The sequence below is a fragment of the Fusarium solani genome, assembly GCF_023522795.1.
Source record: "Fusarium solani strain SB1 chromosome Unknown bctg00000012, whole genome shotgun sequence".
NCBI classification, from domain to species: Eukaryota; Fungi; Ascomycota; class Sordariomycetes; order Hypocreales; family Nectriaceae; genus Fusarium; species Fusarium solani.
Window position 1 is genome coordinate 2,454,245 of NW_027072146.1, and position 12,856 is coordinate 2,467,100.

General features: G+C 51.5%; 4 protein-coding genes across 4 annotated transcripts; 2 read left to right on the forward strand and 2 right to left on the reverse strand.

Moving 5' to 3' along the window:
• Nucleotides 1-547: 547 nt before the first annotated feature.
• MRS44_016837 (uncharacterized protein) lies at nucleotides 548-2,609 on the forward strand (the record flags this gene model as incomplete). Its single annotated transcript, XM_046272806.2, has 2 exons — nucleotides 548-951; nucleotides 1,001-2,609. 2 exons carry the CDS (start codon nucleotides 548-550, stop codon nucleotides 2,607-2,609), a joined length of 2,013 nt encoding a protein of 670 aa, XP_046130558.2.
• A 2,390-nt stretch (nucleotides 2,610-4,999) lies between these two features.
• Nucleotides 5,000-9,061, forward strand: MRS44_016838 (uncharacterized protein; the record flags this gene model as incomplete). Its single annotated transcript, XM_046281978.2, has 4 exons — nucleotides 5,000-5,893; nucleotides 5,941-6,717; nucleotides 6,762-8,987; nucleotides 9,035-9,061. 4 exons carry the CDS (start codon nucleotides 5,000-5,002, stop codon nucleotides 9,059-9,061), a joined length of 3,924 nt encoding a protein of 1,307 aa, XP_046130557.2.
• A 296-nt stretch (nucleotides 9,062-9,357) lies between these two features.
• On the reverse strand, nucleotides 9,358-11,272 carry MRS44_016839 (uncharacterized protein; the record flags this gene model as incomplete). Its single annotated transcript, XM_065618202.1, has 3 exons — nucleotides 9,358-10,691; nucleotides 10,740-11,185; nucleotides 11,244-11,272. The coding sequence occupies 3 exons, from the start codon at nucleotides 11,270-11,272 to the stop codon at nucleotides 9,358-9,360; spliced, it is 1,809 nt and encodes a 602-aa protein (XP_065474274.1).
• Nucleotides 11,273-11,913: 641 nt separating this feature from the next.
• MRS44_016840 (uncharacterized protein) lies at nucleotides 11,914-12,510 on the reverse strand (the record flags this gene model as incomplete). Its single annotated transcript, XM_046276629.2, has 1 exon — nucleotides 11,914-12,510. One exon carries the CDS (start codon nucleotides 12,508-12,510, stop codon nucleotides 11,914-11,916), a length of 597 nt encoding a protein of 198 aa, XP_046130555.2.
• Nucleotides 12,511-12,856: the final 346 nt, after the last annotated feature.

Consider the following 12,856-nt stretch of genomic DNA (forward strand, 5'->3'; position numbering starts at 1 on the left):
CCACACTAAAACAAGCCCTGAGATAGAATACTTCAGGTCCCAACACACGGTGAAGGTTGGAAGGCCTTCCTTGAAGCAACAAGGGCCAGGCTGGGTTAGCGGGTCACTATCGCGAGTCAACCAACTAGTTCATGATAGCTGCTAGTGGGCAGGTTAAACTGCCCGGGTGCCCCTTGTGACACGCCGTGCCCAATGACGAGCCGCCGCTTATTACCAAGTTACAAGGGCGCTATTCCCGGCCGTCGGTGGCACACCCCGACCCCCGCATCGGCTGCTTCGTCCGACCGGTGGCAGGGCGCCGACCTGAGCTCATTGGCCTCTCCGCTTATCAAGCTGGTATGTCTAGATGCGGAAGATGAGGTGGAAGCCGCGGGGGGCCTTTGGGGCTTCAGACGCGAGTCGTGGATCCATGATAGCCTCAGCTGGATATAAGTCCATGATACGTTGTCAGCTCGAGATCTGTGTTTAGCTACCCGTTGCTCCGTAGCATCTTATCTCCTCCATACTGACCTGAATCTTTACTGAGACCTGAGCTTGCCCCTTCGTCATGTCCCACCCTCAGTCAGTCTTTTCTCAGTCTGCCTTTACCGGCAAGACTTTGTTGTCTGTCAGGAGAGATACCATCCGCAAGACGTCTATCCATACTCAGCTTGAACAGTTGAAGACAACTGGACGTTATGACTGCTTCAAGCTGAAATGGCACCCCATCTATGATAACCACGCCATGTGGCCTGTTCCTTTCCACCTCTTCTGGGATAGTGACATTGCCAAGTGGATTGAGGCAGCCTGTTACTGGCTAGGGGAGAACTATGATGAGGAAATCGACAAGGCAGTTCAGGAGCTTGTCGAGATGATTCGTAGTGCTCAGCATGAGGACGGCTACCTCAATGTTCACTATACGGTTGTCGAGCCTGACAAGCGATGGACCAACGTCAAGGATATGCACGAGCTGTAAGTGAACTTTACAAAGTCTCAACTACAATGCTAACCTCTATTACAGTTACAACGCTGGCCATCTTCTTGAAGCTGCCCTTGCCCACAAGAATCACTACAAGAATGACCTCCTAATGGAACCCATCCTCGAATACATCAACCACATCGACAAGACTTTTGGCCCTGCCGACAACCAACTCCACGCCTATCCCGGACACCCAGAGATCGAACTCGCGCTCTTCCGTCTCTATAGCGCCACCGGCAGCCAGCAGGCCTACAGCCTCGCCAAGTACTTCCTCGAAGAGAGAGGTAACCCCAAGGGTCAAGACGGGAAGCACTATTACGTGTGGGAGACGGAGCAGCGAAAGGATAACTTTTGGGCTCGGCCTGATTCTTATCCTGAGCATGACTCGTATTGGGTTAATCAGGCTCATCTCCCAATTCTCGAACAAAAGACCATTGAAGGGCATAGTGTTCGTGCTGTGTACCTCTTGGTTGCTGTGGCAGATCTCATCTACAACCATCAAATCAAGAGCCAAGAGATTTCTGCTCCCAAGGAGTGGACCGAGACTCTGTCCCGTCTTTGGGATAACATGGTTGATCAAAAGATGTATCTGACTGGCGGAATCGGTTCCATCAAGCAGTGGGAGGGCTTCAGCGTTGATCACTACCTTCCCCAGTCCACCGACGAAGGAGGTTGTTACTCTGAAACTTGCGCCTCCATTGCCGTGATGATGCTAGCAGAGCGACTCCTTCATCTTGACCTCGATGGGCGCTACGGCGATATCCTTGAGCTCAGTCTATACAATGTGGTCATGACAGCCATGAGCCTCAACGGCAAGGAGTTTACATACGTCAACCAACTCGCCAGCTCAGAAGCTGACAAGAGTGTTCGATACGACTGGTTCTGGTGTGCCTGTTGTCCTCCCAACCTAGCGAGATTGTACGGCAGCTTGGGAGGTTACCTCTGGGACTATGGGGCTGAGAACGGAGGGGCATACATCAACGTTCATCTTTACACGTCTGCAAAGCTGGCATTTGAGGTTGGCGGAAAGACTGTTGTTCTTGAGCAGGAGTCCAACTGGCCTCTTGAGGGAAAGATCAAGTTCCAGCTTTCGACGCCCGAGACTCAAACCACGATCCGTCTTCGTCTACCCGCGTGGGCCCAAGGCCAATACACGCTGACACCAAGCCCAAGTGCAGACCAAGTTAGCATCTCCAAGGGGTACATTAGCCTCAGCCATGCTTACCTCTCGGCCAACCCATCCTTCACGCTCGAAATTGGCAACTTTGAGCCACGATGCATTTCACCACACCCTCGTACCAACCAGAATACCCTCACCTTGGCTCGTGGACCCATCATCTACTGCGCGGAAGACGTCGACAACGAGTGGGAGAAGAACCACTTCAAGGACACAATTCTCAAACGAGATACACCAGTCACTGAAGAGAAGCGGGTGAGCGAGCAGACTGGTGAAGAGTACATTGTGCTCAAGTCAAAGTGCTGGCAGAGGCAACTGACGAATTGGGACTCTAAGCCTCGTGGTGTAACACCTGGGATGGCAGCTGCTGATCAGGAGGTTGGAGATGAGCGGGAGATTACATTTGTGCCATATTACTTTAGAGCCAACAGAGGGGGCAATGGACATATGAGGGTGGGGTTCTTGAAGGGTTAAAAAGTGATGGGGAATATTCAGGTGGCGATACGGTTAGGAGTCAAGGTGGTTGGTCGAGGTTGGGAGTTTAAACCTTCATATCAAAAGATCATTCTCAAAGTTCATTTCTGTCGTACTTGTTACGGTTCTGGGCATGAGTGAGAGGATCCCCACTTCGCCGCACGATGGCTATCAATCCTCATCAGAACTATTGTCTCTCTTCCGATCGTTTTGATCACGTTTGTAACAGACATTCTCGATTGGGTTGTGGACAGAGCTCAGGCTATATGTTAGTTGATAAGCACACGCCAGTTGTGATCACCACGGGCAACGACCTTCGGATATCTTCGATCTAATAGCGCGTGTGAAGCCATCATAAAGCGCTAGTTAAGGGGTGGGTAGGGCAAAGTGGAGGTCCATGCAAAGATCGTCTGCATTCAGGGGCCAAGGGGCTGAGGGGCTGAGTTGTGGGGCCGCCTTGGCTGTGGCTTGTGCGTCTGGAGGTGACATAGCACGTGCTTTTTGCCTGCACGGAGGGCCAGCCTGCTGCTAGGGCGCTAACTGCCACAAGACTCGTTTTGCAGTGACTCTGTCAAGGTCTTATCATTAAGGCACATATGCTTCTCTAGGGTAACTTCATCAGATTGGCAACCACGGGTTTTGCTCTAGCAGCTTGCAACTAATGCAAATGCGAAAGAGAGCGTTTTTATTTATTATGTGTGGATATCTTGAATCTTATTCCCAGTATTTTTAGATAAGATTTCGTGGGCGTTGTGAGATTGATCAAATATCAGTGAGGTTTTCGCTGGTTTATCATGCGACAGCTCAACACAGAGAGAGCAACTTGGACTGAGTGACGAGGAAGCCCCAAAACCTGCAATGAAATGCAATTACGTCAGAAAACCAAGCTTCAGCTCATGCCCAGGTACAATTCTTGAAGAATTTAATTGTCAATACTTGATGCTTGATCCTGAGACGTCGACCTCAGCTCCTCAGCTTGAGAGATCCGCGTCGTAACGTGTGTGCCTGAGGCATCAACCTTTGGAACGTGATTGAGGGGTTCCCTTGCGTTTGTTCCCTGGACGTCTCCCATTCTTTTGGAAGATCTTTATTACCAATATCTCAAAATACGTTCCTCAAATCTCTCACCTTTCTTTGTCGTTTTTGGCCGAGCCGCTGACTCCCTGTCTGCTCTGAGGATGGGGATGGAAGCGGATGGCTGGATGGTGGAGTGACGGTCTCCCCAACTCCCTCCAGCTCAAGGGGCGCAATTCGAGACCGGCCGGCATCAACAAGAGCTCAAGACGCTTATCCGGTCTGGTGGTCTAGTGGTATGATTCTCGCTTAGGGCAAACCCGAAAGCAAGCTTGCGAGAGGTCCCGGGTTCAATCCCCGGCCAGACCCTTTCCTTTTGTCTTTTTTGCCGATTTTTTACTTCCTTTTTTTGTCGTCATGTATTGATTCCGTGCTTGATGTCGACTAGAGTATGAGAACTTGGCTTCATTGACTTTGCCACATGCCTTGGTGGTCAGCAGCATCACCCTCATCTGTTAGGCTGCCATCATCTTCACCGTCAACAAGCACATGTCACTGCCACATCGACACTCCACCAACGGGCCGCTCCTCGTCACCGTCCCGCCTCACCACGAATTTAATGACGGGAGGCGGACACTTGACGGACCCCGCCTCCTGTGTGACCTGTTGGTCATCATCTGCCAAACGTCGCTCACGATGCCCAGCGCAAAATAACCTCTTGGGGGCAGATACGCGTGCTTGGCTTCTTTCACGTCCTTTCTCATTGGACAAAAACTTACGTCTCAATGTGCGTAATACCAAGCGACTGCCGGGTCCTTTGTAAACCCCGTACCCGACAGAATAGGTACTTGTATTTGTGTGTGTAAGCAGGTCAAATGGTTTGTACTTGAGTCCGAGACTGTTTCGCGAAATTGGTGGGTCGGGTGATCCTTGCGTTCGTAAGAGGCCCAAAGAGGAAATCGCTTTTACGAGATGTGCGGGACCGAACGAGGCAGGGATAGCTTCGCAGGTAATTATTTCTATCAATATGGATTGATTGATGACATGTCTGTTTCTCCTGCGTTTGAAAAGATCTCTTCTTCTGCTCTTCTTTTCCTTGCTTTGTTTGTTGTTCCCTTCTATTGAGTCCTATACTCGTATCTTTGTTCACTTCTACACACTCCTTACCTACCATTCCTTCTTCTCCTTTCCCTTGCATGATTGAGGGCCTTGGTTTCAATATCGAGACAATACTCGTTGTCAATATCATTGAGGAGGGGTTTGGACTACGGCAATCGTGAGTTGTTGCTTCTCCTCCCAGAGAAGTCCCCCTGCAGCACCACGACCAAGCTCACCATCTTCTCCAAACAGTCGAGTAATAGTATCAAGCCACCAACATGGCCGTCGTCCCTCCATCTCCTGAGTCCCACACTCTCGATGGACGCGAGGGAAGCACAGAGATGCCCATCCTTACCAACGAAACCGCAGAAGCAGACTCTCGACCGCAACGAACGCCAGCCATCTCCGACTACTTTCGAGTGTTCACCTATGCGACGAAATGGGACTTTTGTGTCTACGCCATCGCCTCGGTGGCGTCTATCGGCGCTGGCATCACCATGCCCCTCATGAACATTGTGTTTGGCCAGCTCGTTGGTCAGTTTACAGACTACTTTAGGGATTCATCTACCATGTCGCCGGACAAGTTCAAGAGTATTCTCAACAAGCAAGCCCTGTACGTCATGGCGCTCTTTCTGGGCCGTTGGACTTTGAACACCATCAACAAGTACTGCTTCAGGATGATTGGCATCCGACTTTCATCTAGCATCCGTCTTCACTACATCCGCTCGCTCTTTTCTCAGTCTATCCACGCCATCGACTCGATGCCTGCAGGTGCCCCTGCCACAGCTATCACTTCGACATCCAACACCCTGCAAGTCGGCGTTTCCGAGCGTCTGGGAACATTTCTCGAGTACAACGGTACTATCTGGGCCTCATTGATCATCGCCTTTGTCTGGAGCTGGGACCTTACCTTGGTGACGTCTTCACTGGTCCTGTATATCCTCATTGTGTTGGCGGTGGTTCTGCCATTGATCGTCAAGGGCCAGTCTGCTACTTCTGCGGCCGATGCTGAGGGCACTGCTGTTGCGAGTGAAGCACTTGAACGTATTCGCCTGGTCATGGCCTGTGGTGCTCAGTCACGCATCATCTCTCGTTATAGGGAGTGGGTGGAAAAGGCCATGAAGGAGGGTCACAAGCTTGCCCCAGTTGCAGGTCTTCAGTTTGGTCTGGTGGTATGTTGACTCTGATGGATCTGCAAAAATATGCTGACATGATATAGTTCTTTGGTATCTTTGGCGCCTTTGGCCTTGCCTTTTGGTACGGTACTCAACGATATGCCGCCGGTGCCATGAGCAGCCCTGCTCCAGTCATCATCGTGCTTATGTCGGTCATGTTGGTACTCACCGCCATGGAACGAATCTCGACACCTCTTCTGGCCGTCAGCAAGGCCATGGTTGCCGCATGTGAATTCTTTGCCGTCATCGACGCACCACTCCCTGCCTCTGGAGACCTCAAGCCGGATATCACTTCTGAAGATCTCATCTTTGACAACGTCACCTTTGAGTATCCTAGCCGACCTGGTGTCAGGATCTTGGACGGACTTAATCTTCGCATTCGATCGGGACAGAACACTGCCCTTGTTGGACCCTCGGGATCTGGAAAGAGCACGGTTGTGGGCCTGTTGGAGCGATGGTATTCTTTGAGCAACCACCAAGTTCTGCCGCAGGTTATCGAGGCCAAGAAAGACAAGAAAGATGAAGAGAAGGATAAGCCGGAAGAGAGCGAGAAGCAAGAAAGCCCTCTGAATCCCACTATGGGTGGCAAAGTCACAGTCGGCGGCCACAACCTCGAGGAGCTAAACCTCAAGTGGTGGAGAGCTCAGATCGGCTTGGTTCAACAAGAGCCTTTCCTTTTCAACGACACTATCTTCAAGAACGTTGCCAACGGTCTTGTCGGAACCGAGTTTGAAGATGCGCCCGAGGAGAAGAAGCGAGAGCTGGTCAAGGAAGCTTGCCAAGAAGCCTACGCCGAAGAGTTCATCAACCGCCTGCCAGATGTAAGTTTTGCCTCTCATATCTTTGCAATAATCTAACTCTCCAGGGATACGACACCAAGGTCGGTGACGGCGGTGCCAAGATGTCAGGAGGTCAAAAGCAACGTCTTGCCATCGCCCGAAGTATCATCAAGAAGCCTCAAATCATCATCCTCGACGAAGCCACCAGTGCCATTGACGCCAAGAGTGAAAAGATCGTCCAAGCTGCCCTCGACAGGATCACTCAAAACCGCACTTCCATCACCATCGCCCATCGACTGTCTACTATCAAGAAGGCCGACAACATCATTGTCCTTCAGAAGGGTCGCGCTGTTGAAGAGGGTACTCACGCAAGCCTCATGGAATTGTCGGGAGTGTACAGTGCCTTGGTCCAGGCTCAGTCACTGCGATTCGGCGATAAACCACAAGGCGAGACTCCGGTGGTGTCTGATGCCGAATCAGAGAAGATGGATCATCTGGACGATATGAACCGGGTCCCTACAACCATCGAGGAGAGTGAAACACATGAGCCAGTAGAGCCTCGAAGCTTGGCCCGTAGCTTTGGAAGGCTTCTCTACGAGCAGCGAGAACAGTTCCCCTTCTACATCGGTATCGTCTTCTCTGCCATGGCTGTGGCCGCTGGTACTCCCCTTCAAGCCTGGCTCTTTGCCAAAGTCCTCGGTGTTTTTCTCCTTGAGGGCGGTGACATCAAAAGCGAGAGCAACTTCTGGGGTCTTATGTGGTTTGCCCTGGCCGGCGGCGTTGGCCTGTCGTATTTCTGCGAAGGATGGATCGGCCTTCGTGTCCAGTACTGCGTCAGCGCAGCTTACAAGGCACAGTATCTCAACGACATGCTCTACCAGAAGCTCGCATACTTTGACGATGACGACAATTCCCACGGTTCCCTGAGCTCGCGCATCTCGAGCGACGCGAAGCAGCTGGAGGAGCTTCTCGGCCTGAACCTCGCCTTCCTGATCTCGGCCATATTCAACGTCACAGGCTGCATCATCATTGCGCTCATCTTTGGCTGGAAGCTCGGTCTGATCGCCATGTTTGTCGCCTTGCCTGTCATGTTGGGCGCTGGCTTCTGGAAGTTCAGACATGAAGTACAGTTTGACCAGATGAACTCGGCTGTTTTTGCAGAAAGCTCACAGTTTGCTACTGAAGCTATCGGAGCTATTCGAACAGTCTCGGCACTCACAATGGAAGACTCTATCAACAACCGGTACCGCCAGCTCTTGGATGGTCACGTCAAGGCTGCTAACAACAAAGCTCGTTGGACTTCGGCCATCTTTGGGTTTGCAGACAGTGCTGGTCTTGGATGTCAGGCTCTCATCTTCTGGTATGGCGGTAACCTTCTGGCTAGGGGAGAGTATCCTATGGAGGCTTTCTTTGTTTGTTTCATCGCCATCATTCAGGGCGCGGAGGCTGCCAGTTATGGATTCGCCATGGCACCAAACGCAGCGCAAGCAAAGGCCGCAGCCAACCGTATTCTCGATGTTCATCAGTCTGCGGACGTCGAGGAGTCTCATTCTAAGGGCCGCAAGGGAGGTATCACCGACACAGAAGGTGGTGTCAAGATTGAACTAAAGAACGCGTCGTTCAAGTATCCCACGCGAGATGTTCCCGTCTTCAAGTCTCTGAGCTTGACCATCGAGAAGGGTCAGTATGCAGCCTTCGTCGGTCCCTCTGGATGTGGAAAGACCACAATTATTTCTCTTCTCGAGCGCTTCTACGACCTGGAACCCAACAAGGGCGCTCTCCTTTGCAACGGGACCAACATCAACGACCTCAACGTCTACGAGTACCGAGACAACCTATCCCTTGTCCCCCAAGAACCTACTATGTTTAGAGGAACCATCAGAGACAACATCCTCTTCGGTATCGCTCACCCAAGTTCCATCTCCGACGAAAGAATCCACGAAGTCTGCCGCGACGCCTTTATCCACGATTTTATCGTCTCACTTCCTGAAGGCTACAACACAGATGTCGGTAACAGAGGCGTTTCCATGTCTGGAGGTCAGAAGCAGCGAATCGCCATCGCCCGTGCCTTGATCCGAGACCCCAAGATTTTGCTGCTTGATGAAGCAACCTCTGCCCTTGACTCCGAGTCTGAAAAGATTGTTCAGGCTGCTTTTGAAAAGGCTCGCAAGGGACGAACAATGATTGCCGTAGCGCATCGGCTTGCGACTATTCAGAACGCCGATGTCATTTTTGTGTTTGATCAGGGAAGGGTGGTTGAGAAGGGTACTCACACGGAGCTTATCAACAAGCAGGGCGTCTATTTCGAAATGGTCAGTTTCACCCCAGCTCACAATATGCTCATGCTAACTCCCTGCAGTGCCAAAGTCAAGCATTGGATCAGTAGAGGCTATAAACACGGCGGCGATAGAGAGATGGACGGACTTGGAACAGCCGCCATGGTCCCATCAAGCTCAGGCTCAGAAGTTCCATACACAAGACTGTTTATCCTTATAATTTTCTTTAATCTAAATCAGCATTGCCTGCAATGTTACCCTTCTTGGTGAATTAGTTCGACGTTGCCCACGACCAGATTCTTCTAACTTATTTGTGTATCTGCATGTGGCGTCTTGCGTGTATCTGAAAAGTAATATGAACAACAAAGCGCGAGAGGCAGCCAGGGGCCCGTGACCTCGGGAATGCTCAAAGCACAATGATATCTGATATAAGCAGCCTCCCAGACGATGTAAGGGGCCGCCTCTTCCAGGGCACATTATCAAGGTCTCCGCGAACCTCTGCCACCTCTTCAACAACTTCCCACTCGCCAGTTGTCTCGTTTTTATCGAGAAAACAGAATACAACACGCTCTCCACCCTCTTCAAAGAGGTATTCTCGTCTCCAAAGGCGTTCCCATTGTTCTGCAGGTGTTCCCTCGACGGAATTGGTTCGCTCCAACTCCCTGGTCCTCAGGGCCAACACATACATGGACTGCGCGTTCCAAAGCCCGTCCTGACCTGGGTAACTCTTAAGCATCCAGATCGCCTCGTCACGCAGCAGAGGGTCACGACAGAAGAAGACCACGAGGAGTAGGTGCCATGACAGGCCGCACTGTAGCGAGAGCCGCTGTGCTGGGTTCTTCAAGTCCTGTCTCGCAATGCGTAGAGCTATGTTTGCCAGGGAAAGATACTCTCGGAATAACGGGGTCTGCGTTTGTAATATGTTGAGGTCGTGGTAGTGTGTTGGATTTTCAAATGTGTAGATATCGAGGAACTGTAGGCGTAGATGAATGGCTCTCAGATAAGTCGGAGAGTCTTGATTGGACATGATGATTTGGTTGAATAGAGGCAAGTAGGCGGCATCCAAGGCCCGCATCTCGGCGGACAACTCATCGCAAACCTTCTGGATTCGGGGATCGCTTGTGAGAGCGCGCCAGAAGGCGGTGATGATGAATGGGTCACTTGAATAAAGAATCCCCGACTTCTGCACAATATCAATTGATATGATGCCCACTTCAGGCCTTATCCGTCGAGCGATGATCAAGTACAGCTCGAATTCGTCCAGGCTATTGAACAGAGTGGGAATGTTCCCCTTGGTTGCGGGTCCACGGGGTAACTGGCTGATTAGAGTCATGAAGGACTCAAACGTGTGCTTCTTATCTCGGAGTCCCTTGGTAAAGTGCGGTAACGGCGGGCTGGTACTGAGGCTGCCTCGAAGAACGAAACGGGCTTGGGTTATCAGCTGAGTAAAGATGTCCCCAACTGTTGCTATTAGGGGCTTGGGGTTGGGAGCCAGGGCATTGATATGACGAGTTGAATCTCGGTCTGTCAACAGGGCAAGTAACACAGCTAAGCCGTGGTTGACATGATCTAACGCTGCCTTGCTGTGGCCTCGTAGCGTCTCGAAGCAGAGGAACAAGACTGAGAGAAAGACTGCATCTTGCATTGACTGCTGCTGGCTTTGAAGTTTAAGAGAATGACAGTAGTGAGACACGGCTCGGAAGTAATGCGTATCGCCTTCAGTGACAGGTTGAACCGGTACTGATGCGTCCCGGAGTGTGTCGTGGTTAGAGTAAGTAAGCCACTTACTTAGGGCACCGATGGCTATCGCGGCATGACGAATAGTGCTGTTGCTATGAGCCAACTGAGGCAACGTCGCAGTCCATAGGTCCCCATTGGAGCCAGTCGAGAACCAAGGCCCCTGGACCAAGTTGATAAACTCGTGAAAGTACAAGACACTCTTTGCGTCCCGCACATCCAGGGGGTCCTGACTGATGCGGATCTGGCTTAGCGAAGGAGAGGCACGTGTAGCCTGTTTTGAATCGAGACGAAACTGAATGACGCCGGGAGGACTCTTTGTCTTGGATTGCTGCTCAATGTAACCCTCGCAGCGGCGTCTGTTCTTGAGACAGTTGCCACAGCTGGGCTTCTTCTCGTCACATTTGATATGTCGCTTCTTGCACGTGATGCAGCCAGTCCGCACCTTTTGCGTGCTTGTGCGAGAGAGCTTTGGCTTGTTGCCCTCTGGTGGTGATCTGCAGGGATGAGCCTTGAGGAACTGGGGTCTTGTTTGAGCTGATACTCGGAGCCTACCTTGAAGGGCGAAGGGGTAGATCAGTCATGGCTAGAGCATTGTATCTGTCTACCGTCTATAAAGAGCTACTTGGCCGTATATCGGCTTCTGGAGAGACGGAGCTGCCAAGGAAGCTGGTATTGTCGATGGATGAGTTTCTCTTTGGAAGGATCGCGGGAGACTTGTTTCGGACTAGGGAGCGGGTCCTGCAAAAAGTGTTTATCCGTGTCTTGGTAGGCATCAACTAACCTTAGTCCTGCTAAGTGCTGACGTGGCGGGCCTATTACGACCTTGTAATCTCTCTTGATGGTGAAGCAATAAAGTTCACTGTTCTTCCTCAATGGATGTCTTGACATCTTGCTATGGCTGTTGGACCCATGTTAAGTTCTGACAGAATATGCGCGTTGGGAGCACATGCACACAATCACAAGTACGTACCCCTGAATGGGGAAATGACCGGATCCGATGATTTGGTTGATTTGTCATCTCATTATCGATATCTGAGGTGTTGATGATATTGGCCTTATTCCCCTGGAATAGAGACTCCAGAAACTTGCTTGCAAATGTCGAGGAGCTCCTCTTGTTTGCTCACGACATCAGCCCCTGGATGCGACGTCGATTCCCTGCTTGTCGACACGAAAGCACCCGACTTTATCCTTGCCAAGACACCTTCGCCAGCCGCCCAGTCCGCTAGGGCCACTGCCGGCTTATCTGTCCCCCTGGCGCAGCCCTGCCGCCCATTTTCGTCCTCACCCATCCAGGGTGCATGCTCAAGACCTGAATGTCCTCCCAGCGTCGGGCAAAGGCCTTGGCGAGCATGACATCATGGAGCTTGCTGTCGCCATACGAATGAGATTGCGTAGCGTTTCGTAGTGTCTCGTCGCCGCTGTAGTGGCTATCCGAACTCATAAAGAGTAGCCTCGACGCGGGCTTGTCCATGAGACAAGTCAAAATGTATGGCGCCAGCGTGTTGACTGCAAAGACTGCCGAGATTTTGTCAGGGGTAATCTGCCGGGACGATGTAGCGCCGTAGCCGATGCCTGCATTGTGGATGATGGCGTCAAAAGGCCCCGCGGCGTTGGCTTCTTGAGCGAGTTTTTTCGTCTCTGCGATGGATGAAAGATCGCCGATGAGAACTGCCTTTGCTTTTGGTATGGCGGCTTGAGCAGAGGCAGCCCGGTCTGCATTCCGAGCGTGAAGCGTGACTTGGTGGCCCTGCTCAGCTAACAGCTTGGCGGCTGCTTGGCCGATTCCGTCGCTTGAGCCTGTGATGAAGACGCGGACCATCTTGGGGAGTCAAAAGATCGAACTGGGGAAGGGCAGAATTATTGGAGGTTGACTGCTGTTGAATACTGGTCGAATGATGTTATATCCAGAACGCGTGATATCATGGATCCGAGTGGGCAACACAAAACTGATTACGTCAGGACCTGCTCCCCCGCTCTCGGGATGGATTATCTCTTCTCAAACTTTCTATCTTGGTCACCTACGGTACCTTGTTGCGGATCATGTTCTTCGGCGGTAATGAACGTTGGCCGATCCAAGAATTTGGGAATCGTTCGATAGCGGCGCAACCATTTGTGATTCTAACGACGACATATAAATTGAGTGTTAGGCAAACCAGCAAACAGAC